Source organism: Solanum dulcamara, chromosome 3, assembly GCF_947179165.1.
Source record: "Solanum dulcamara chromosome 3, daSolDulc1.2, whole genome shotgun sequence".
NCBI lineage: Eukaryota > Viridiplantae > Streptophyta > Magnoliopsida > Solanales > Solanaceae > Solanum > Solanum dulcamara.
The window spans coordinates 2,472,452-2,497,499 of NC_077239.1; the positions used below are offsets into that span (position 1 = coordinate 2,472,452).

At 34.4% G+C, this 25,048-nt stretch overlaps 3 protein-coding genes across 4 annotated transcripts; all 3 read left to right on the forward strand.

Moving 5' to 3' along the window:
- The first annotated feature begins 919 nt into the window (after positions 1–919).
- Positions 920–6,952, forward strand: LOC129882133 (uncharacterized). 2 transcript variants are annotated; one of them, XM_055956296.1, is made up of 12 exons: positions 920–992; positions 1,114–1,254; positions 1,638–1,732; positions 2,898–2,955; positions 3,748–3,942; positions 4,154–4,230; positions 4,652–4,734; positions 4,868–4,919; positions 6,087–6,155; positions 6,270–6,356; positions 6,459–6,523; positions 6,648–6,952. In XM_055956296.1, exons 2-12 carry the CDS (start codon positions 1,125–1,127, stop codon positions 6,769–6,771), a joined length of 1,035 nt encoding a protein of 344 aa, XP_055812271.1. In that variant the 5' UTR covers positions 920–992; positions 1,114–1,124; the 3' UTR covers positions 6,772–6,952. The 2 variants fall into 2 exon arrangements, with proteins under 2 accessions (XP_055812271.1, XP_055812269.1); XM_055956294.1 differs by having other exon boundaries at positions 920–1,254.
- Positions 6,953–7,521: 569 nt separating this feature from the next.
- Positions 7,522–10,399, forward strand: LOC129882134 (uncharacterized). The gene is made up of 11 exons (XM_055956297.1): positions 7,522–7,773; positions 7,915–8,009; positions 8,327–8,384; positions 8,527–8,721; positions 8,944–9,020; positions 9,203–9,285; positions 9,389–9,440; positions 9,508–9,576; positions 9,691–9,777; positions 9,880–9,944; positions 10,069–10,399. The coding sequence occupies exons 1-11, from the start codon at positions 7,644–7,646 to the stop codon at positions 10,160–10,162; spliced, it is 1,005 nt and encodes a 334-aa protein (XP_055812272.1). The 5' UTR covers positions 7,522–7,643; the 3' UTR covers positions 10,163–10,399.
- Positions 10,400–15,073: 4,674 nt separating this feature from the next.
- Positions 15,074–22,754, forward strand: LOC129882135 (transcription initiation factor TFIID subunit 12). Its single transcript, XM_055956298.1, has 8 exons — positions 15,074–15,853; positions 16,834–16,995; positions 17,117–17,620; positions 20,262–20,336; positions 21,561–21,639; positions 21,713–21,777; positions 21,869–21,904; positions 22,187–22,754. The coding sequence occupies exons 1-8, from the start codon at positions 15,215–15,217 to the stop codon at positions 22,313–22,315; spliced, it is 1,689 nt and encodes a 562-aa protein (XP_055812273.1). The 5' UTR covers positions 15,074–15,214; the 3' UTR covers positions 22,316–22,754.
- The last annotated feature ends 2,294 nt before the right edge of the window (positions 22,755–25,048 follow it).

Below are 25,048 nucleotides of genomic sequence, written 5' to 3' on the forward strand. Positions count from 1 at the left end.
CCACACCACTCCACCCCATCCATTAAAAGACCTAAACCCATTCTTGACTTCCGTAATTATGACTGTCACAATTAATTTTCAGCAGTTTTTAAGCAACTCTTGTAAAAATTTGCGGCAGTCAGACACCCCTTTGTTAGCTATGTCTACTGGATGAAAACTATAGTTTAGCAAATTAAATAGCCAATTAATAGTCTGTTTAAAAACTGCTGCAAATTTATTGTGGCACCCATAGCTACGGGAGTCGAAGAAACTATAACTACGGGAGTTAGAGATGAGTTTGAGTTTTTTAATGGGTGGGTTTGAGTCTTTTAATTGATGAGGTGAGGTGAGGTACTTATATGAAGATCTCATGTGACGTAAATTAATACACATGGAATGTCACATTTTATTTCGTCAAATGGAGGGGTAGAAGTGAGCCAATAGTATGACGAGAAGGATATTTTTGAGCCAAAATAAAATTTAAACGTATATGTACTCGATTTAGAATAGTTACTGCAATATGTAGAACAATCCAAAAACAATCTATTATAGTTGGGTGGATAATAGTAGAAAAAACGTGGTTTGACCGTTGGGTGGATAAGAACCCGTTTGAATTGACTTATAAGTTATTTATAAGCTGTTTTTAGTTTTTTTGAGTATTTGACTGATTAATTTAAAGTTATTTTGTGCTTAAAATAAGCCGTAATAAATAATTGAGTTTGTTTGGATTGACTTATTTTAAACAACTTATAAATTGAAAACAACTTATAAATCAAAAAAATAAGTTAAGTTATACCTTTTTATTTATTTATTTATAAGTAATTTTTAATTTATAAATTGATTAAAATAAGTCTATCCAAACGGACTCTAACTGCTGTAAGACTAACTATTATTACTATATATAATTGTATTTATTTCTGCTCATTACTCCCACAAAAGGACGACTCCTTTTTTTCTTCGAAAAAAACAAATCAGCTCAGATTTGGGATCTGTAAATTTGACCAATAAAAGAAGTCATAATTACATCAAAGAACTTTCTTTTTTCATCTTTTTTCTCTATTTATAGTTTGTAGCTTCTATTAATTGCTATTTTTTGGGTAAAGATTTGATTTTTTTTGCTTTTTTGGGGGGTAGGTAGTTTAGCTATGGATAATAGTAGCTGGTGGAGGAATTATGAAGGGGTATTAAGGACTTTTTACCCAGTGTTTTTGGGACAAGTTGTGTCTTTTGTTATGGCACTTATGAGCTTCACTTCTTCTCTAGTAGCAAATCTTGGTAAGTTTGATTTTCTTGATTTTACCTTTCTGGGGTTGAAGCTGGTAGTGGTGGGGTGGGGTTGGGGGTAGGGATTACTTTTTAAAAAAATTATTATGATTTATTTAGTTAGGCTAAATGGGGTTTTGTTTATTAATGAATCTTGACGCTCCGTCCATTTTAATTTATTCGTATGATTTTGACATGACAGGAAGTTAAAAAAATGGAAAAAAGGTTGAATCTTGGTATCTTGTTAAATTAAAGATCTTGTGTTGTTAAATATGTACCTGTAAAATTGAAAGTAAAGAAATTTTTAAATGGACTAAAAAGGAAAATACGACAAACAAATTAAAACGGAAGCATTTTGTTGATTATTTGTGTTTTATTTTGTTTTGCATTTGTAGGTGCAAATACTCCACTTTCCCTGTCATTCTTCTCTTACACAGCTTTAGCTTTGGTGTATGGAGGAATCATGATTTACAGGAGGCAGAAATTACAGGTATTTGTTAGTTCTTACGATTTTAACTTGGTAAGTATTTTAAGAAAGTAAGGAATATTTTTAAATTTTGTCGTTTTAAATTAAAGATACCTAAAATATATCAAAATGTCCTTTAATTTTGTGGTCTTAAATATGCGAGTTATAAATTTAGAATTAAAGATTTGCTAAAAAATGGAAAATGACATTCCTTTCAAAATTGAATAAAAAGGAAAGTAAGGACAAACAAATTGAAACGGAGAAAGTATTATTCAAGAGTCAATTTTGATATTGCTTAAGTAACAAACATAACTAATAATAACTACGACCTAAATCAAAGGCAAAGCTAAGATTTTTAGTTTATGAGTTTTGGGACCGTAGTTATTTTTGCTTATTGGGTTCTCGTTAGATTATTTGTACATTTAACGCAAATATAAGGAACAAACACTGTTGAGTTCTACTAAACACGTATCCACCATTATGACTCCGCTCCTTCCCTCAGCCCAAAACTAGCTGGTTTTGAATTTATATGAATCCTTTATATTTCACTCCATTTGGACCAATTCCTTCCGCTACACAATAATATTGACATTAATGAAACAAGTTTGTGAACAACTCATTAAAATTTGTTCATTGTTATGCTATAGTAGTAAAAATTTGGGGAATTTTCGCATATAGCCACTCAAAAATACTTTAATTATGCTCCATTGTTATAGGTTGCTAATTACAATTCGTAGCTATAGTTATAGCTGCGTTTGTGTAATTCGCACAATATTTGTATACGTTTGTATAATTCACTATACAATTCGCAGTTTTTATAGAACGTTTGTATATTTCACTATACAATTCATGCACAACGTTATATAATTCGCTATACAATTTGTAGTGTTTGTATATTTAGCTATAAAATTCGATTCGCGCACAACGTTTGTATAAATCGCGCGAATTATACAAAACTCAACTGTATAATCACGCGAATTATACAAAACTCAATCTGTAATTACAGCTAAATGTTTGCCGCGAGCCATAATTAATTCAAACTATAGCTATGTTAGCTAATTAACTAGTATATGTTTGCTTATCCGCTTAATTTTCCCTAAAAATAATTCATGAGTATCAGTTTATTAAGTGAAGTTGGTTTTTAGTTTTACGTAATGGTTACCGATTGAATTTTGTCTTGAGTTTGCAGGTTCCTTGGTATTGGTATGCGCTTTTAGGCTTAGCTGATGTCCAAGGAAATTTTCTTGGTAAGATGCTTCTCCGCTAAATGTACATTCTCTGCTTTGTTCGTATTAACTTTTGAACCATTACTGCGATTGCAACATTGAAGTGAAGTGTCATCTATTCGTGGAATAGATATCGTTAAATTCCTTTTGTTTATGAAATTCGAGGTTTTTCGAGAAAGTTCAGTATTTTTTCAGTGCATGTTAGCTAACCTTAACTGCAAATTAGGTGTTAGTTCTATAGTAAGAACTTTGGGAATAGGTAAGTTCCAACCTATTTAGTTGCTCCCTTTTCTATACTTCCTCCGTTTTAATTTGTTTGTCTGGTTTTGACTTGATACGAAGTTTAAGAAAGTAAAGAAGACTTTTGAATCTGGTCTTAAACTAAAGATACGTAGAATGTTCCAAAATGCCCTTTAATCTTGTGATTTTAAACATGCCATTTGAAAAATTGGAATTAAAGAGTTGCCAAAAAAGAAAAGAGACATTCTTTTTGAAACAAACTAAAAGGAAAGTAAGACAAACAAATTGAAACAGAGGGAGTATAATTTACATCATTGTGCAATCTTCTTTTCAATATGTGTACATAATGAGAATTATATGTAATGAAATTTAAAGCATAACATATGCTCCCAACCATAACCTGATCGAGTGGTTATTCTTCTTTCATCGCACGATTAGTCCTCTATTTGTGATTGAAAATATGTGGTAGAAAGGTTTTCTGTTGTAATTTCATGTCATTGTATGATTTTTAGAACTTCAATGTAGTCATAATTATCCATAATACGAAATTAACTTCCGTTGAATGTATTGCAGTAAATAAAGCATATCAGTACTCATCAATCACCAGCGTGACCATACTGGATTGCTGGACTATAGCTTGGGTGATAATTTTGACGTGTCTATTTTTGGGCACAAGATATTCTCCGTGGCAATTCTTTGGTGCAGCAGTCTGTTTAGGTGGTCTTGGACTTGTGCTTCTATCAGATGCTAAGGCGAGTCATGGAAGCGGTATTTGTTCTGTTTCCTAAAATGATTTATTTAGGTTGTAAATGAAAAATGTTTCTCATCTTTGATTTCTTTGAGTTCTCAGAAGGACTTCTATTATGAGAGGAACGGAAAGGGTGGATGGCAGAAAGAAGCTAATTGCCACTCTTAGGCGGGAAGCGCCTAATTAAGGAAATTGCTTAGTTTGCTTATGCTTCGATCATTTTAATTGCAGATGGTTCCAAACCTATTCTTGGTGATATATTTGTCATCATAGGGACATTTTTCTTCTCAATGAGTAATGTTGGTGAGGTTAGTGTAATTTGTCTCTTCATATTTCCAAGGCATAATACATAAACAAACAGTTGAGAGTGTACATGTAGACACCTCAACTCGTGTCCACTGTGTGTTAGTTGAACACTCCAACTTCCAAAATGATCATCTAGACACCTCCAAGATTTATGTGTCACGTAAGCTTTAGGTGTCCACAAGACATTGGGGACGAGTTGGAGGGTTTAATTGCCAGTTGAGACTAAATTGAGGTGTCTGGATGTGCACTCTCAAAGTTGGAGTACTTAATTGTCAGCTGATGCCAAGTTTAAGTGTATGTTTATGTATTATGTTTATTTCCAAATGTCTCCCTTCTACCGGATTGTTACTCTAAATATAAGCATAAGTGTCGCTTCTTGCCAAAAACTTGTGGTATGCTTAACTATAGTTCGCTTTGGTGCAGGAGTTCTGTGTGAAAATGAAAGATCGTATTGAAGTGGTTTCCATGATTGGTGTTTTCGGCTTGCTTGTTACTATAATTGAGATGTATCCTTTCTAATCTAGAAACTGTTTTTTTTTCACATGCATTTCTTATAGCCATGGAACTTTGAAATGTATAATACCTCATTTCCAACACAAAGAAATTGTGATGAGCATTAATGACTTAACTTTCTCTCAGACCAATCCTGGAAAGGAAGAGTTTGGAATCAGTCAAGTGGTCTGCTGAGCTTGTAAGTGACTGAGATTCGTTTTCTTAGTTTCGCTCCTCTAATATTGTTTTTGTCTCTCATTCTTTTGTCCCTTTGTAAGTTTCTTCTATAGAAGAGTATCTCCATAACCGTTATCCAGTTCAATTGCAGTATTTGGTCTGAAATAATGATTCAAGACACATGAGACAAGAGTTGTGCAGTTTTCATAAGTTTCAATCAACTCAATTTAGCTTTATAGTCCACTTATAAATTTGTAAAAGACAATGAAAATTTATAGGAATATTGCTATCATCCTCGTAACTGATGATATGGAAGCCGCGATTCCTCCAACTGATATGTTCTATTGGTTGAACGGATGACTGCAAAATGGAAAGTTTTTGAAAATGCTTATTTTTATACATTTGGTACTCTTCAATAGCTTTGATTACACTTCTTTTGAGCAGAAGGTCTACAGAAACAGTCTCTCTACCCCTCAAAAGTAGGTGTAAGCTCTGCGAACATCCTGACCTTAGGATTGACATACTGCCCACCTGATGTTTTTGGGTTTGGTCACGGGGATAGGGGCGTGGGGGTGGTTTGGTTCTTTCTAACGCTTGAATCCGAGAACTGTAATGGGATGCAAGAAAAATTGTATAATGTGTCCCTTATCATGTGTCATTTTTGTCTGGTTTCAAGACTTCGCGAAAGGACTACCATATTTCTTATGGACTTCTCATAGGAAAAAGTGAATCTGCCGAGAAACAGAAGATATAATATTTCAACAACAACAACATACCTAGTGTAGTCCCACAAGTTGGGTTTGGGGTGGGGAGGGTAGAATGTATGCAAACCTGGGAGGTAGAGATGTTGTTTCTGATAGACCCTCGGCTAAGGAAAAGCAAATTAAAGCAGTCTAGAAAAGAAAATTAATGGAAGTGAAGAAGTCATAAAAAAATACTATAGAAAGCATGACAAAGCGTTTTGAAAAGGGAACGATAACTACAATAAAAGAATACAATTATCAAAATGCAAGAAACAACATATAGTAACAAAAGTCGAAGGATGAGAAGATGTAGTATTTACATCAATAAATTCTTGCTTCAAATCATATTTCTTGATCTAAGAAATGCCTTAGTTCTTCAATATAAAAAATCATATAAGGTGATATGACATTTTTTCTCTTTCTTTTTCTGTTTTTATTTTCTACAGATATTAGCCTTCTGTGGCTATGCAGTGGCAAGCTTTATGTTCTACACCTTTGTTCCGTTTCTTCTCAAGGTAAAACGCTCACTCGTCATAGTTCCATCCACTGAATTAATATAGTGGACGTGTATTTGTTGTCGGATATTTGGTTCATCGTACTAAAGTAAGGCACGAGTAATTCAAATGCAGATGAGTGGCTCAACCTTGTTCAATCTATCTCTTCTCACATCCGATGTGTGGGCAGTTGTCCTTAGAACCTTTTTCTACAAGCAAAAGGTACTTTTTATCCATTCTTTTCCCCATATTCAACGAATTTTGATGGTTTCCGCCACACTTGCAGTTCTCAGTGTGCTGATCACCCCTAATTGAAAATTGCAGGTTGAATGGCTGTACTTTGTAGCTTTTGCACTTGTGGTTACTGGACTGATCATATACTCGAAAACGTATGTTCATGCTCTTTGAATTCATTATCTTATCATTGATTATGAACTCTCATACTATCATATTGAATAGGGATGGCGCATATAACACACTGATTGCTAATACTACTTGTTTGTTCATCAACAGTGAGAAGGATCCTGTAAATGCACCAGCTACTATTGAAGAAGCAAATGCTGCTGATCAAAGATACCAACTTCTTAATGAAAATGAAGAGCAAGCTGATCATAGACATGATGAAATTATTTCATGACTACTTGTATAAATCAAGATTCATTGGAATTACATGTATTTACATATTATTTCACCATAACATAGCAATTCTGGAATTCTACAAAATCTATATAATTGGAGTTTAAACTTTTTTCCCATATTTCTCGTTGAAACTTCAGAGTGAAATTCACTTATTTTTATACCATTTGGCATTTGGTTCTTACTCCCTTTTGTTTCAATTTATTTGTTTGGTTTTGACTTGACACGGAATTTAAGAAAGTAGTGCAAGATTTGTCAAAAGGCCATTTAATCTTGTGCTCTTAAATATGTCAGGTGGAAAGTTGAAATTAATGAGTTGTCAAAAAAGAAAAAATACATTAATTTGAAATGGACTAAAAAGAAAGTAGGAAAAATAAATTAAAACGGAAGGAGTACTATTTGTCGTTTGATCAATGTGTCTACTGGTTGTTTCATAACTCTACAATTAAGAAGCAAATATAAGCAAATTAAAGTGTCATAAGTATCACCATTAATCATTTCAGTGGGATGGAATCCCTCCATCGTTAATATGAGGCATTAGGTCCAGAAGTAAATATGAACTATGGTTTACTCATTTGATAATATTGTATAAGAGCATAATTTTTTTTTTAGATAATCAAGTTTTTATAATCAAACAAAATTTCAATATTAATATATATTTTTTCTATTAATATATTATTTTCTTGTCAGATTTGGGATCTGTGACAGTGACCAAAAACGCCACAAATAAATAAAAGATCTTTCTATTTTCATCTGTTTTCTGTATTATAGAAGCTCTTTTTAGTTGAAGTTTCTATTAATTGCTATTTTCTGTTAATTTTCCTCATAAAGTTTTGATTTTTTTTGCTTTGGGGTGAAGGGGGTATTTTAGCCATGGGTAGCAGCAGCTGGTGGGGGAATCATGAAGGCATATTGACAACTTTTTACCCTTTGTTTTTGGGTCAAGTTGTGTCTTTTGTTAGGGCCCTCATGAGCTTTTCTTCTTCTCTAGTGGCAAATCTTGGTTAGTTTTGAACTTTTTTTACTACCCTTTTTGGGAGGTTGAAGAATTTGGATTATTATGATTTGTTTTGTTAGGCTTAATGGGGTTTTGTATATTAAAGAATCTTAATTATTTGTGTTTTGTTTTGTTTTGCATTTGTAGGTGCAAATACTCCACTTTCCCTGTCATTCTTCTCTTACACAGCTTTAGCTTTGGTGTATGGAGGAATCATGATTTACAGGAGGCAGAAATTGCAGGTATTTTTTGCTCATAACGACCATACATTTTGAAGTTGAAACTTGAAAATTTGAGTTTTTGAAGTTGTGTTCGCAAACAATGTCACTTTACTAAGTTGACATTGACTAGTCAGAACAAGTTTGTGAACAAAAATTCTTTGTTGTTGTGCTATAATTGTGGATTTTGTTGAATGCTGTTCTTAGATTTTTCTCTATTTTCTCATTGTAAAAATGTACCCTTAAGAAAATGATTTCGGAGTATCACTCTATTAAGTGCATTTGGTTTTTAGTTATATATGATTGATGATTATCAATTGAATGTTGTCTTGAGTTTGCAGATTCCTTGGTATTGGTATGCCCTTTTAGGCTTAGCTGATGTCCAGGGAAGTTTTCTTGGTAAGATGCTTCTCCACTAAATGGATTTTCTCTGCTTTTTCGATATTAATCAAAGCTAGTCGTGCACTGAATGAACTCGTTTTCAACATTGAGTCAGAAATTATCCAGGATATGAAATTAACTTCTGTTGAATGTATTGCAGTAAATAATGCATTTCAGTACTCATCAATCACCAGTGTGACCATACTGGATTGCTGGACTATAGCTTGGGTAATGATTTTGACGTGGCTATTTTTGGGCACACGATATTCTCCATGGCAATTCTTTGGTGCAGCAGTCTGTTTAGGTGGTCTTGGATTTGTGCTTCTATCAGATGCTAAGACGAGTGATGGAAGTGGTACTTGTCTGTTTCCTAAAATGGTTTATTTAGGTCGTAAATGGGAAAATGTTTCTTATCATCCAATCTTTCCTTGAGTTTTCGAAAGGACTTCTATCTTGAGAGGAACAGAAAGGGTGGATGGCAGAGAGAAGCTAATTGCCACTCCTAGGGGCTAGGCGGGAAACGCCTAATCAAGGAAATTGCGTAGTTTGCTTATGCTTCGATCATTTTCAATTGCAGGCGGTTCCAAACCTATTCTTGGTGATATATTTGTCATCATAGGGACATTTTTCTTCTCAATAAGTAATGTTGGTGAGGTTAGTGTAATTTGTCTCTTCATATTTTCAAGACATAATACATAAACAGACGCTCAAACCTGAGTGTGCATATCTAGACACCTCAACTCATCTCTACTAAATTGTTACACTAAATGTAAGCATAAGCATCTCGTCTTACCAAAAACTTATGGTATTTTTAACTATAATTAGCTTTGGTACAGGAGTTCTGTGTCAAAAAGAAAGATCATATTGAAGTGGTTTCCATGATTGGTCTTTTCGGCTTGCTTGTTACTATAATTGAGATGTATACTCTCTCCCTAAAAATTGTTTTTCACATACATTTCTTTTAGCCGCAGAACTTTGAATTGTAAAGTTTCTCATTTTTAACTACTGAACTTTTCTCTCAGACCAATCTTGGAAAGGAAGAGTCTGGAATCAGTCAAGTGGTCTGCAGAACTTGTAAGTGACTTAGATTCGTTTTCTTATTTTCGCTCCTCTAATATCGTTTTTGTCTCTCATTTTTCAGATATTAGCCTTCTGTGTCTATGCAGTGGCAAGCTTTATGTTCTACACCTTTGTTCCGTTTCTTCTCAAGGTAAAACGCTCACTCGTCATAGTTCCATCCACTGAATTAATATAGTGGACGTGTATTTGTTGTCGGATATTTGGTTCATCGTACTAAAGTAAGGCACGAGTAATTCAAATGCAGATGAGTGGCTCAACCTTGTTCAATCTATCTCTTCTCACATCCGATGTGTGGGCAGTTGTCATTAGGACCTTTTTCTACAAGCAAAAGGTACTTTTTATCCATTCTTTTCCCCATATTCAACGAATTTTGATGGTTTCCGCCACACTTGCAGTTCTCAGTGTGCTGATCACCCCTAATTGAAAATTGCAGGTTGAATGGCTGTACTTTGTAGCTTTTGCACTTGTGGTTACTGGACTGATCATATACTCGAAAACGTATGTTCATGCTCTTTGAATTCATTATCTTATCATTGATTATGAACTCTCATACTATCATATTGAATAGGGATGGCGCATATAACACACTGATTGCTAATACTACTTGTTTGTTCATCAACAGTGAGAAGGATCCTGTAAATGCACCAGCTACTATTGAAGAAGCAAATGCTGCTGATCAAAGATACCAACTTCTTAACGAGAGTCAATTTGACTAAATACTTAAAGTTGCAATTTGGCTCTTGAGAAGCGAAACGTGACAAGTAAAAGTGAACCGGGAGTATATTATTAAATCTAAGGTTATCACTCGTCCTTTCATTTTCATTTTTGGATAGTTATGATTTACGACTGATGATTATGTTATGGACTAATTGTAATCAAATTGCAATTACTTCAAGTTTTATTGTATAAAATAACTTCTAATTCTAATAATAATTCTGGTTTTCTGTGTGCAATTAGTTTCTTCTTTATTTATCGTGAATTGATTATACTATATCAAGGTCAAATTATTAGTAAGGTAGAATATTCGATATTTGTGCTGGTGAGAAAAAATAGTATTTAATAAAATAATTGAAATTCTAAGTACTCAATAACTATGTTGAAATGTGGTAGCAGATATCTGAACGAGCACCTAATAAAATAGTCGACATATTCGCATTGATAATAAAAAATAATATCATTAATAAAACAATTGAGGTATTTGTATTAGTTCAGGATTTCATAAATAAAATTATTTGAGATTTGTGTTGGTTTGACGTAGCAAGTCAAGCTAGTCCAGAATTTCATATGATTACTGTGGTACACTAGTGCCACAAAGGCTTTGATGGTCTTATTGGTGCATAGACAAAGTTACTTGTAATTTGTGTTGGTTTATCGCAACAAGTGAAGTTAGTGAAAGTTAGAGATAAAGCACAAGTGGATGCACAAATATCATATTAAATAAAAGTAAAATAAATAAAACAAAATTGTTATGAAAGTGGATGTTCCACTTTGTGAGACTCACTCAAAAGGGGGCAAGTTACCCACAATTTTTTCTCTTTTTTTGGCTATAAAATGGTCATAGTTTTCAAAGAAAGAACACACGAAATACACTTATCTTCTCAACTCTCTTTTTCTCTTACCCTCTCCTTCTTATTAATTTACTAAGTTAATTTATTTTATAACACGTTATCAGCACGAAACTCTAATTTTTCCCAGACAAATTAACTTCTATCAAAATATGGAAATTCCCAGTCATCAGTTGGATCCAAAATCAATTATGATGATATGTGTTTTATTAATAGTGCCACAACACACACTATTTTAAGAGATACGAAATATTTCTCTTATTTGATTATGAAAGAAGCTAATGTTAATACAATATCTGATAATTCAAGATTAATTGAAGGATCCGAAAAAACTAAAGTTGTACTTATCGGAGGAACAAATTTAACAATTAATGAAGCATTATATTGTAGTAAGTCTCAAAGAAACTTATTAAGTTTCAAAGACATTCGTCAAAATGACTATCATATTGAGACTACAAATAATGAAAAAAATGAATATCTTTACATTATTACAATGATGTCGGGCAAGAAGTTTATATTTGAAAAGTTACCCGCTCTTTCATCCGGCTTATACTTCACAAGTATTAATATGGTTGAAACATATGTCATAGTAAACCAAATGTTTACTAACTCAAATGATTTTATTATTTGGCATGATCGGTTGGGCCATTCCGGTTCTAATATAATGCGCAAAATAATTGAGAGTTCACATGGACACTCTTTGAAAAACCAAAAGATCCTTCAATTTAAAGAATTCTCTTGTGTTGCATGTTCTCAAGACAAATTGATTATTAGACCATTAATAATCAAAGTGAGAATTAAATTCCCCAACATTTCTGGAGCGTATACATGGTGATATGTAGGCCCATTCACCCATCATATGAACCATTTAAATATTATATAATTTTAATAGATGCATCTACAAGATGATTATATGCGTGCTTATTATCAACTCGTAATATGACATTTGCGAGATTACTTGCTCAAATAATTAAGTTAAGAGCACAATTTTTAGATTATGCAATAAAGACAATTCGTCTTGATAATGCTAGTGAGTTCACATCTCAGGCATTTAATGATTATTGTTTGTCCACTGGGATAACAGTTGAGCATCCGGTTGCTCATGTTCATACTCAAAATTGTCTAGAAAATTATTATTTAAACGTCTCCAATTAATTGCTAGACCAATGCTTATGAGAATAAAACTTTTTATTTCATTATGGGGTCATGCTATTTTGTAGTAGTATGTCTTGTGTGGATCAGACCCATAAGTTATCATAAAGTCTTTCCATTACAATTGACTTTTGGTCACGAGCCAAACATTTTCATCTTAGAATATTTGGATGTGCGGTATATGTTCCAATAGCTCCACCATAACGTACAAAAATGGGTCCCCAAAGAAGATTGGGGATATATGTTGGGTATGAATCTCCTTCTATTATAAAATATTTGAAACCTATGACTGGAGATTTATTTACTGCAAAATTTGTTGATTGTCATTTTGATGAATCAGTATACCCAGCATTATGAGGAGAAAATAAGCAGCTGAAAAAGAAAATAGATTGGAATGCATTATCACTATCTCATTTATATCTTCCTACAAATAAATATGAACTGAAAGTTCAAAAGATAATTCATTTGCAAAATATTGCAAATCAACTGTCAGATGTATTTACTGACCTATCATGAGTTACTAAATCTCATATTCCAGTTATTAATGCTCCAATTCGAGTTGATGTCCCAGTAGGACAATTAATTAATATAAATAAGTCTAAACCACGCTTAAAATGTGGCAGATCGATCGGTTCCAAAGATAAAAATCTTCGAAAGAGAAAAAGAGCAAACAATCAAGATGGTCATGATATAAAAGAACTTGCTCAAGAAGAGCGAGGAGACATAACAATTGATAAAACCTTAGAAGAGGTTAAGACACCTGAAAATGATGAAGAAATTTTAATAAATTATGACTCATCAGAAAAAAATATGGAATCAAAATAATGTAATTGTCGACAATAATTTTGCTTATAATGTTGCTATTGAAATAATGCAACAAAATGGGGATCTTGAACCAAAATCTATCGATGAATGTGGACAGAAATGATTGGCCAAAATGGAAAGATGTAATTCAAGTTGAATTAGCTTCGTTTGAAAAACACGAAGTTTTTGGACCGATAGTCCGAACACCTGAAGGTATAAAACCAGTGGGGTACAATGGGTCTTTATGCGGAAATGAAATAAGAAAAATGAAGTCGTAAGATATAAAACACGACTTGTGGCATAAGAATTTTCGCAAAGACCTGTCATTGATTATATGAAAACATATTCTCATGTGGTGGATGCAATCACTTTTATGTATTTTATAAACCTAACAGTTCATGAAAAACTTGGCATGCATCTGATGAATGTCGTTACAGCCTACTTATATGGCTCTCTGGATAATGATATTTTTATGAAAATTTCTGAAGGATTTAAAATGCCTGAAACATATAAAGATTCACGAGAAACTTATTCAATAAAACTTCAAAAATCTTTATATGGGCTGAAATAATCAGGGCGAATATAGTACAATCGTCTTAGCGAATATTTGCTAAAAGAAGAATATAAAAATGATCTAATTTGCCCTTGTGTCTTTATGAAAAGATCTGGATATGAATTTATCATAATAGCCCTATATGTTGATGATTTGTATATTATCGGAACTCCTGAAGAACTTTTAAAAGCAGTAAAATGTCTGAAAAAGAAATTTGAAGTGAAAGACCTTGAAAAGATAAAATTTTGTCTTGGTCTACAAATTGAACATTTTGCAAATGAGATATTTGTCCATTAATCAACATATACAGAAAATATTTTATAGAGATTTTACATGGATAAAGCACACCTACTAAGTACCCCAATGGTTGTGAGATCTCTTGATATTAATAAAGAACCATTTCGACCTTATGAAAATGATGAAGAGCTTATTGGTGCTGAAATATCATATCTTAGTGTAATTGGGGCATTAGTGTATCTTGCCAACAATTCTAAAATAGATATAACTTTCTCTATAAACTTGTTAGCAAGATTTAGTTTTTCCGCAATGCGAAGACACTGAAACAGAATTAAGCATATATTCAGATACCTTTGAGGGACTACAGATATGAGATTGTTTTACTCAAATGAATCCACGTCAGAATTAATTGATTATGCAAATGCATGATATTTGTCTGATCCCATAAAGGTCGATCGCAGACAGGCTGCTTATTTACATGTGGTGGCACAGCTATATCATGACATTCAACAAAGCAAACTATGCTTGCCACTTCTTCAAATCATGCAGAGATAATAGCCATTCATGAAGCAAGTCGAGAATGTGTTTGGTTAAGATCAATAACTCAACACATTCAAGAAACATGTGGTCTCTCCTTGAAAAGAGACTTTCCAACAATATTGTATGAAGACAATGCTGCATGTATAGCTCAACTGAAGTGAGGATACATCAAAGGAGACAGAACAAAACATATTTCACTAATTTTTTTTACTCATGATCTTCAAAAGAATGGTGAAATAGATGTCCAACAAGTTTGTTCAAGTGACAATTTAGCAGATATTTTTACCAAGGCATTGCCGGCTTCAACCTTTGAGAAAATTAGATACAAAATTGGAATGCATCATTTTCGAGATATTAAGTGATGTTCTCATCGGGAGGAGTAAAATACGCGTTGTACTCTTTTTTTCTTAATCAAGGTTTTGTCCCACTTGATTTTTCTGTTAAGGTTTTAATGAGGCAGCACTCAATGCGTATTATGAGAAGTGTGTATTCTTTTTCTTTGACTAGGCTTTTTCCTACTGAATTTTTTCTAGTAAGGTTTTAACGAGACACAATATCTATGGATGTTCAGGATAACTATATATATTATTTCTTGTAAGTTTTTAATAAGACACATTACACGTGGACATTTAAGAGAGAGTGTTATTAAGGTGGATGTTTTACTTTGTGGACCCACTCAAAAGGATTCAAATTGCCTACAACTTTTTCTTTTATTTGGCTATAAAATGGTCATAATTTTCAAAAAAAGAACACACGAAATACATTTTATCTTCTCAGCTCTCTTTTTTCTCCTACTTTTCACTTCTAGTTTATTTTATAACAAAAACTATATATTCCATCTATATATTAGCAATAAAATCACTTCCCCAAAAACCTCTCAATTAATCATTGGAAGTCATAGAAATTTATATATTACAATGGAGCAGTGTCAATCACCGCCGACAACGCCGGTGCCGGCGATATCCATTTCACAGCCAACTGAACAACAAATTCCGGCACCATCTCCGGCGCCACCACCTCCTTCCTCCGCCGCAACCAGTCAACTCCCTTCTACCACTACATCAGTAGCATCACAACCAGTGAACCTAAACCCTACCACCACCACTTCAGCTACTAAAACCACCTTCCTCACCACCACCACCACCACCACCACCACCACTTCAGCTACTAAAACCACCACCATCACTCCCGGCGGTGCGGCCGCCGCCGCTCAACAGCAAAACACTTTAGCACCCACTTCACAAAATGCTCAAGCAAGACAACCCTTTGGCCGGCCATGGCAACAGCCTTCACCTTTTCAACACTTTTCCTTACCTCCTCCACCTCCACCACCACCACCTCACTCATCATCATCATCATCATCTTCTTCTTCGATTTCATCTTCTTCGGTTCCTATGCAAAACCAAAACCCTAGAGGTGGTATGGCTATGGGAGTACCTGCTCATCACCCTAGTAGCTCTTTCTCTTCATTGACGTCGCCTTCTTTTGGGCAGCAATTTGGTGGTTTAGGTCGCAATTTGCCTGATTCTACGCCGCCCACCTCAACTACCTCACAGGTATTAAATTTCTCATTACTTGATTATAGCTGCATCCTTTTTCCTATATGTATGCAATTCCAATTGTCTGTGCCAATTCTTGCCTACTAGATTGTTTTGGTTTTTGAACAGCGATTTTTTTTGCAATTGCAGCCTAATTTATAAACTAATAATCTGCTAAAGGTAAGCTCTGAAGGTCATTCAATATTAAAAAGGAGAAGCTTAAAGCAGTAAAATTACTGAAAAAAGATTAGAGAAGCTCCCGGGGTAGTGACCTAGCGGTAGATAAAGTGGATATGAAGATCATGGTGCTTGTTGAATAGTTGAGGTGCGTGCAAAGTAGCTTATGCTAAGGCTAGAATTCAAACAATTTGATTTAACCATATGAATAGTTCCACATTATTGGGTAATAGAGAATCAAAATTGAGACTTTAACATGTGTAGGGCGTAAGGATGGATGTAGCCAATTGGATCAAGGCAATGGATTGTGATTTTACCATGCAAGGTTCAATTTCCGTCATTCATCTACTTTTTATTTGGGAGACACAGTACAAAGTGCCATAGTCAGTAGCGGGGTAAAGCTTAACATAACTGTGTTGGAGATAATTGAGTAATACCATGCCATTATATTTGGTCAAATACCCGTAATGATTGGTGTCATTTAATTATTTTCTTACTGGGTATGCCAAGACTTTAAACGGCAGACAAAAATGACCTGAGGGAGTAATTAATAGTAAGAAAGACATATGATGATTCAGGTTACTTGATTTAGTATTCGTATCTTATGTAGGAATTAGGATAGAGGAGCGCAATTAATTAACTGTAAGGTGATTTTGGATCTTGGTCACTCTGGTTTATGTGGTTGGGTCTGTTTGTGTTGAATTATGAATATGGTTCTTTGAGTTAGGAATTTGCGTACTTCAAATTTTGTTTGAATTCACGCCTCTGGGTTCTTGATTTACATTGTGTATTGAATATTAACTGATTCTTGTTATCTGTAGGTGAGGCAGCCTATTCAAGGAATGCATGGGATGGGAATGATGGGATCACTTGGTTCAACTTCACCAATGCGGCCTGCAGGGGTTTCTCCTCAGCAGTTGAGACCTGTCTCCTCTTCTATTAGACCTCAGACGAGCATCAGTAGTCAGTCTGCTGCTACACAGGTTAGTAATTCCTTACGAGAGATATCAGTTCTTTGTACTTCCCTTTACTATTTGGTTGTTGAGGTTCAGGTAGCTGTAAAAATATTGAGGTTATTTGTTTCTTCTTCATTTTCCCTTGCAGAATTTTCAAGGCCATGGCATGTTGAGAGTTCAGTCAGTCGGATTTCCGCCATCCCAATCACATACTACTACCTCTCAAAGTCCAAGGACACAGACTCAGCCATGGTTATCTTCAGGAGCACCGGGGAAGCCCCCTTTGCCGACACCGTCATTGAGACCTCAAATTAGTCCTCAGTCTTTGCATCAAAGGTCCCATATTCTTTCGCCGCATCAGCATACTGTTACTACTACATCCTCTGCCCAACAGTCACAGCCTTCAACCTCAAGTCAGTCCCAAGATCATTTGGGGCAACTGATGCCTCCATCCAGGATTCAACAATCATTATCTAATCAACCACTTGGCCGGGGTCAGGGATTAGGAATGCAGAGACCTTCATCACATGCATTGATGCAACCCACTGCAGTCCAGCCAGGACCTCCTAGTAAGGCTGCTACCACTTTAGAGATGGGGGATCCTTGTACTAGGATTCTAAGCAAGAGAAGCATCCAAGAGATTGTGACCCAGGTTAGTGTGGACATGTTAAACTCGTTGTCTCCAAGTGTTGAGAATATTTCATGATCTACCTGATATAGAGAGTCCTTTTTCTTGAAATTATTCCTATATATACCGATTTTGCTGCCATGTGACCAGGAGGTCACGGGTTCAAGCCTTGGAAACAGCCTCTGGCAGAAATGCAAGGTAAGGCTGCGTACAACAGACCCTTGTGGTCGGGCCCTTCTCCGGACCCTGCGCATAGCGGGAGCTTAAGTGCACCGGGCTGCCCTTTTATACCGATTTTTAAAAAATAAGTATTCCTGTATAGATTGATGGAATTTAAAGGAGAACATATGTTCAGGCTTTACCTGTATTTACTATGTCGGCATGTAGATCATAGCTGGATCACTTCAGAACGTTAATTTCCTGCATGGTATTTCTTGCCTTTCAAAGGTGGAGGACCTTCCACCTTAAATTACGAATTTGCATTTTGGTTGTTTAATTTTCTTATCAATGTTTAGGAGTTGGGAATGAGGCGCAGTTGTTGTTGGTTTTCTCATCAGTACTAATCTTGAAGTTCCATGAGATAGGTGTTTTTGAAACTTGTGTGGAAATAAGATTATTAAGCTCCATGTTAGTTGACAGTTGAGATACTTTTGCTTGTTGTGTCGAGAATGCAGCTATATTAGATTCAGTACTTGAGAAGTTATTACTATTAACTAGATGATGTAGCTAATAAAAAGAGGATACAGTTGCTTTTTATTTATCATATCCTTTAGTTTGAAATAAAGTCTTATTAAAGAATTTATCTAGTCTTATCTTTAGTCTAGTCTTATCATTTTAATTGGATATATGATTTTGTCTGGTCTTATCATTTTAGTTAGATATTAAATTCTAGTAGTTTCAAATGTTCTTATTTGCTTAGGTGTCTTTATTTGATAATTAGAACATTCGTGCATTTTGTGCGGGAAGACATGTCTAATAGATTTATTGATTTGATATTACAGTAGTCTTTCTATTTATCCTCCTCCCCCCCCCCCTCCCTCTTTCTCTCTTATTCTTCTCTCTCTGTACTCTTTCTCTCTCTCTTTGTCTCAGTTTTTGGTGCTATATCACTAGGTAATGTTGATTGGCTCTTATATTGTCAGAATTCTGCTGCCCAATGGCAAGATTAAACATATGATGCCCTCCTAAATGGTGATGTTGCTTGTAAAGCTTTATCCTGTTATCCTGCAAGCTGTAGCTTTCCAAATCTTTCTACCTCTAATTCTCGAAGAGGCAAGTAGCAAACCTCTTAGGAAGATGTTTCAGCTTGATAGGGGATTAACAAGGCGGGGAATTGAACCCCCACCACCAAGGTGAAAGTTTAGGTAGCCAAACCAACTGGGCTACCATGATTCTGCATGATAGGGACTTCAAGTTTAGCAGTATAAATTATGACTGTTACTCAGGAAGTTAATCTCAGTTATGCCAATTCATCTGTAAATTGGTAGGGAATGAGTAGTCATCATTTACCTGAGTGTAAGGCAGCACTACAGCTGTGGATTTTCTGGTGTGCAGTCCATGTTAGCTTTTGACTGTAGTACAGGAAGATTTCACTAGAAACAGTGGTTTAACTTTATGAGGATGTGCTTTTTGGTTTGAACAAACCAAATGAGTGCAATGCATGATGTGTGGGTTAAGCACACGTCCTAAATAATGGTGTTTACTCTGTAGTATACTGTCAGGTTATTGCTTTTACAGCAATTACTAGCTATGATTTATTTTTTTGTATCTCTCTATCTATAATGCTGATACTTGGATCTTTTTAAGCAGATTGAAACTGTATTTATAGTAACTTTGAGTTCTTTTATTAAGTCTAAAATTTCTTTCTTTGCCCGCCCTACTTTGGGCAGGGAAACTGTCAAGATTCAGACATTCAATTCGCCATCAGAATATGTTAGGTCTGATTATAAGGATTCATCTCTAGCAAGTAAATGGATGCAAACAAGATGCGGGAGGATAAAATATTATTGAAAGCTTTTGCTGCTTATAAGCTTGTAGGATCCATTGATAGTATACATATTGAATCCATACATCCCATTGTGTAATCATGTTACTTCATCATAGTTGGAAGCTGGCGAAAATTTTCATAGTTATAAATTATATGATTGTGTCTGTGCCAGCTTGAATCCAACAGGCAGACCACAAGTATAAGTGCCGGGTCAACATGCCTATCAAGGTTCGAGTATATGGAAATTGAGTGCTAGGATTGGGATTTGAACCTTGTAGGGATTTAAACCTGGGATCTTGAGGTTACCCATATACCTCAACCACCACCCCATCCCCTGAGTGACTCGGTCAACGGTATTTTTGAAGAAAAAAACACTGTTTTTTGTCAGTCACTGGAAATGGAGTGCTATTACTAGTTGATATTTTGGTAAGAGTTCCTGTTTTGTCCAAAGTAACTTCTTGAAGGGTAAAGGCATGTAAGAAAAGGAGGGGCAATCATGTTGAAATATGAGGTGTATAAATAAATATAATAATAGAAGTCTTGTCGTTCATAGTCAACTTGGAAAATGAACAAAATTTCTCGACATTTTATCCTCTGTCTCTCCTGCTATTTGCAGGTTTCTATCTATTCTCTTTGCCTTTATGATTCATTTGCTTGACCTGCATCTCTCGTTGACAGATTGATCCATCAGAGAAATTGGATGCTGAAGTTGAAGACATCCTCGTTGATATAGCAGAGGAATTTGTGGAATCTGTAAGTTCATATTCTAGTTTTTTCACACTGAAACATTCCTTTCACTCTGAAATCTCACCTGACAATCTGATAGGTATATTGTAGATTTTTCTCAGAAGTACTCTAGTGGGGCTGAAGATTTAGCCATGCTTTAATAGGATAAAGTTAGCTAGTTCGTTTCCATAGATAATGCCATTACGTTTTAGTTGTGCAATTCTATTCAGCTTAATGTGGTAAGCTCAGGGGTATTTATCCAAAAAACTAAAAAGAGAATATGGTGAGCTCAGGGGTACGCGGTTTCTTTTATAGCTTACTTCCTGATAAGTACAAGAAAGGTTGAAATTGCCACCTGATCGAGGTCTCTGTTTGTACTAAACTATGATTTCCTTTGTAGATGAACACAATGAATTCTAGGAAGCAGGAAATAAGATTTTCCCTTAGTTCTGACTATTCTACATAAAGTTTTCTTTTTTTATGTTAAGTAGGCAATGAATATGTTCTTAGTTTTAAGGAGAATTTCAGATTTGCTCCCATTGTCAGTTAAGTTCTTGTTTTAATTATGAGAAAGACTCTTCATATGCAGACCAGTATCTTTTATCTCTTTCAATTGGATATTATTCTTTTCTTGAAATGGAATTTTATGTAAAGGACAAGCGATTGGAAGCTCATTTCTTGTAGTTATATTATGTGTGATTCTACAAACCTAAAGGGAGTACAGAGGAGGGAATTGTGCAATCTCTCTCTTCAAATCAGCCGTTCCTTATCAGTTTCTGGGTTGAGGGAAAGAAAATTAACAGGAGAGGGCGTCTTAGTTACTTGACAGGGTGAGTGCGGCTAATGGATCTAAAACAATCTTTGGGAAGGCAATATCAAGCTCCAATAGGATTTGTGTATTGAGACTTGCATTTATTGAGCTTGTAGTTCTGGTAACACATGCAGAGAACCTGGATCCCCTTTTTAAGTCGGGGTGGCCTAGGGTAGGAGGAAAGGGAAGGCCTATCATTCTTCACACTTCTAGAAAGTAAGAGCTCTACAATGAGCTACTCATTCATTCTACACCACGGCATGTAACATCAGAGTTCTGAATATATTTTTTTTGTTTTCATATTTTTTGGGTGGTTTAAGACTTTTAAGTTATTATCAGAGTCCCTTGGACCTGTATATTCTCCAGCCAAATGACAATACTATGTTAACGGCACATTCCTCATTTTTGCACTGATCCTTAACTACTTTGTGCTTGACCAGATTACCACATTTGGCTGTTCCTTGGCCAAGCATCGAAAATCCAATACATTGGAAGCAAAGGACATCCTTCTGCATCTTGGTAAAGTTACTTTCTATTCCTGACTGGTCCAACGATATGCAGTACCTAACCTATTAAATTGTATTTGAGACAGAAAGGAATTGGAATATGACTCTCCCAGGTTTTGGCGGGGATGAGATCAGAGCCTACAAGAAGCCAGTGAGTTCAATACATATTTAGACTTTTTTGTGATGTAATCTTTATTCTGATGTCTTCTGGTTATGTGATTGTTTCTTTTCTGGTTTCTCAGTTTACAAGCGACATCCACAAAGAGAGAATTGCTGTGGTAAGTTGAATTTTTCACCTCGTCCTGTTGCTTGTGATTGATTTCGTCTTTATGTATCTATTTCAAGATGAGGAGATAATGTGACATTAACAGAGGCAGATCCAAGATTTGAACTTTATAGATTTACAACTGAGCTCTAAACCTAATCTGAATTTCTTAACACATATACATGGTTTGAGCCAAAGCTACTGATTTTGCCTAACCCGTAATCTGAAGGCTACCTTTGGCCCCAGTGACATATATCGGTCATTATTTGCTGATCAGTCGTCATTCGTTTGACAGATAAAGAAATCGGCTCTCACGACCGAGATGACAAATGCAAAGGGTCCAACACAAGCTGGTGGGAATATGAAAGGTCATTTGGCAAAGAGTGCAGCTAATATTTTGGGTTCCCCTAATGCCAAGACATGAAAGCTGTGCATTATGGTGAAAACAAAAGACAGGAAGATTTGATCTAATGAATTTTCCTACTGACTTCACAGTAAAATTTGGACTTGAATCTTTTTTCTGCCATGTCAAATTAAATTTCCCAACTTAGAATTAGTATTGAGAAAATATTTTTTTAAAATGTATTTATTTATTTTTGAGTTCAAATCGGGAAAATGTGGGAGGTGATATATCACTTTTTAAGATATTCTAGATTGTCATGTCTTATGGTGATATTTCTCATATGTAAATATTTTTTAACAGATAATAGACGTCTTTTTGACTCAGTTGTTGATAATATCTCTTGTATTTTAAATTTGAACACTTATTATTCAATTTTGTTTGGTGTTCAAAAGTCACTTGTATCAATCCATGTGCATGAGGAATTATTCAATGGATTATTCCATGTAATTTCCAGGTCAAATACATGTGCTATAACGTGCAATAATTTATGTCCAACAACTTTTTAATAGTAAAATAACCAATAATATTTTCTTTAACTTATGCTTATTGTTAAGTTAACCTAATATTAGAAATGGAATTTCTTTTTGTTGGATGCGCCGCTTTTGAAAATTGGTCCAACATTGCATAATTTGGATTTAATCTAAGCTTCAGTATGGATATCAAATATCGGATATTAAATGAAAATTGAGAGGACCTAGTTGTAACTAACTATTGAAACATTATAGAATGATCCAAAGAGGATGATAGCTTATTCAATTTGAAATCAATTAGGTTATATAATCTTTACTTGCAAGTTCTATCGCACATTGCTTAAGTGGGATGACTCTTTTCATCGTGTTTGGCAAGCGTTTCATTGTAGTTAAATTTACTATTAGCTAATTAATTAGAGCCAAACTTTGATCACGATCAAGTGTATACCGTCTATGCTATTGCACCATATATTACTGTTTGATTTCTTATCTTCAACTTCATTTCATTAAAACGTACACAAAAAGCTTTTTCTCACCATCCTTGTATTTCTTGTTTCACTAACTAGGAGGTAATTTAAGAATATCCTTTTGGTTGGTTGCAAAAATTATATAAATTCCAATTTTTTTTAATGTTTATTCCTTGAGTTGGATAAACCTACAATTCCTTAAATATCCTCATAGATGGTTATTCTTTGTTTCGTAGTTTAACAAGAAGTAAATTATTGTCTTTTAGGGTTAGAGTGATGTAACATGATATTCGAGCCGTCAAAATAATTTTTTTTATTTATAGAATTGCATAGTAAGTTTATGTATAACAGACCTTTGTAGTTCAGTTCTTCCTCGAGTCTCGTGCATAGCGAAAATTTAGTGCATCAGACTGTTCTTTATTAATTTAACACGACGTGAATTAATATCTAATAAACACTTATTCACAAGTTTTGTATGGAGAAATAGATTTCATGAAAAGTATCTTCCGCGACGCTTACTGTTATCCACCCTTTTAAGACTATTTTAGTAATTAAGTTCTATAGAAATTAGATGATCTTATTGATCAAATTACCTTAGGAAGAACTCCTAAATTCACGTAACATGCAGAGATCTTAATTGGGTTCGATATTGTGTTTTTGGATCTACATATTTGTCAAAAAAAAATAAAAATCGAATCAAATCCAATTTTGTATATTAAACTAAATCTAGAGCTCTCTTAATCCACATTTAAAATAATTTAATCTGAAATTGTCAAAACTTTGATAGTTATTGGGTGGAAAAGAAACCCATAAAACAATTTGAAATTCCACTCTATGTAATTTGGTCTTATCTTCTAATAGATTTAACCAAAGAAAATATTCTTTGGTATAAAATTTTGAATCCTCTTATAAATCCTGAATCCATTTTTGCGGCTATAACATTAATATTAACATTAATATAAGGTTTCAAATTCAAGCTCTGAAAATAAAATTATTTTTAATTTTCGAATATCAAATGTCGAGTGGAAAATCCAAAGATGAATACAATGCCAATCAAATTAGGATACTAGTTTATTCGATTATTATTGTATATTGACTAGAGATTATTGCAGTAATTCATAAGCTTAAAATTTTGAATCCACTTCTGCCTATAACGTACATGCAATTTCAAGTCCGGGCTGTAAAAATAAATGGTCTTTAATTAGAATATCGGATGATGAGTGAAAAAACCCAAAGTGATTACAATGCCAATCAAGTTAGGATATACCAATACACCATATTATTATTATATATTAACTTGAGATTACTGCGGAATCCGTAAACTTCAAATTCTGAACTCATCTTTACTTATAACATCAAAATGAGATCTCGGGTTCGAATTCTGAAAATTAAATTCGTCTTTAATTTTCAAATATCAGATGCCAAGTGGAAAACCCCAAAAGAAACACAATGCGAAATCAAATTAGGACACAAATTTATCAAATTATTATTATATATTAATTTAAAAGAGAAAATAGCCTAAAATCCTCTCAATCTATACCTGAAATTCCAACTACACACTCCAACTATACCGATGTCCTATCACCCCCTGAACATTTTATATTTTATACACCTTGGAGTGCTGACCTGTCATGGGAGGTGAGAACACCTCCTCTAGGCGCGTTACAGGAGGCAAAAATGATCCAAGTTACCCAAAATTACATACACGTGTATATCCACCTAATTTTTGGGAAAAAATATTCCCAAAAGTCATCTTCCCCAACATTAAATATCATTGCTTCTTCCCACCATTTACATCCGATTTTCTTCTTCAATTT

What these genes read in the sequence shown, in the direction of transcription:
- LOC129882133 (XM_055956294.1), top strand. Translation starts at nt 1,125, where the DNA reads ATGGATAATAGTAGCTGGTGGAGGAATTATGAAGGGGTATTAAGGACT. An exon ending in CAATGAGTAATGTTGGTGAG is followed by an intron (nt 4,231 to 4,651) that starts GTTAGTGTAATT and finishes GCTTTGGTGCAG; the next exon opens with GAGTTCTGTGTGAAAATGAA. An exon ending in CTTGTTACTATAATTGAGAT is followed by an intron (nt 4,735 to 4,867) that starts GTATCCTTTCTA and finishes ACTTTCTCTCAG; the next exon opens with ACCAATCCTGGAAAGGAAGA.
- LOC129882134 (XM_055956297.1), top strand. Translation starts at nt 7,644, where the DNA reads ATGGGTAGCAGCAGCTGGTGGGGGAATCATGAAGGCATATTGACAACT. An exon ending in TAAGACGAGTGATGGAAGTG is followed by an intron (nt 8,722 to 8,943) that starts GTACTTGTCTGT and finishes TTTCAATTGCAG; the next exon opens with GCGGTTCCAAACCTATTCTT. An exon ending in TCAAGTGGTCTGCAGAACTT is followed by an intron (nt 9,441 to 9,507) that starts GTAAGTGACTTA and finishes CTCATTTTTCAG; the next exon opens with ATATTAGCCTTCTGTGTCTA.
- LOC129882135 (XM_055956298.1), top strand. Translation starts at nt 15,215, where the DNA reads ATGGAGCAGTGTCAATCACCGCCGACAACGCCGGTGCCGGCGATATCC. An exon ending in TCCAAGAGATTGTGACCCAG is followed by an intron (nt 17,621 to 20,261) that starts GTTAGTGTGGAC and finishes TCTCGTTGACAG; the next exon opens with ATTGATCCATCAGAGAAATT. An exon ending in GGACATCCTTCTGCATCTTG is followed by an intron (nt 21,640 to 21,712) that starts GTAAAGTTACTT and finishes TATTTGAGACAG; the next exon opens with AAAGGAATTGGAATATGACT.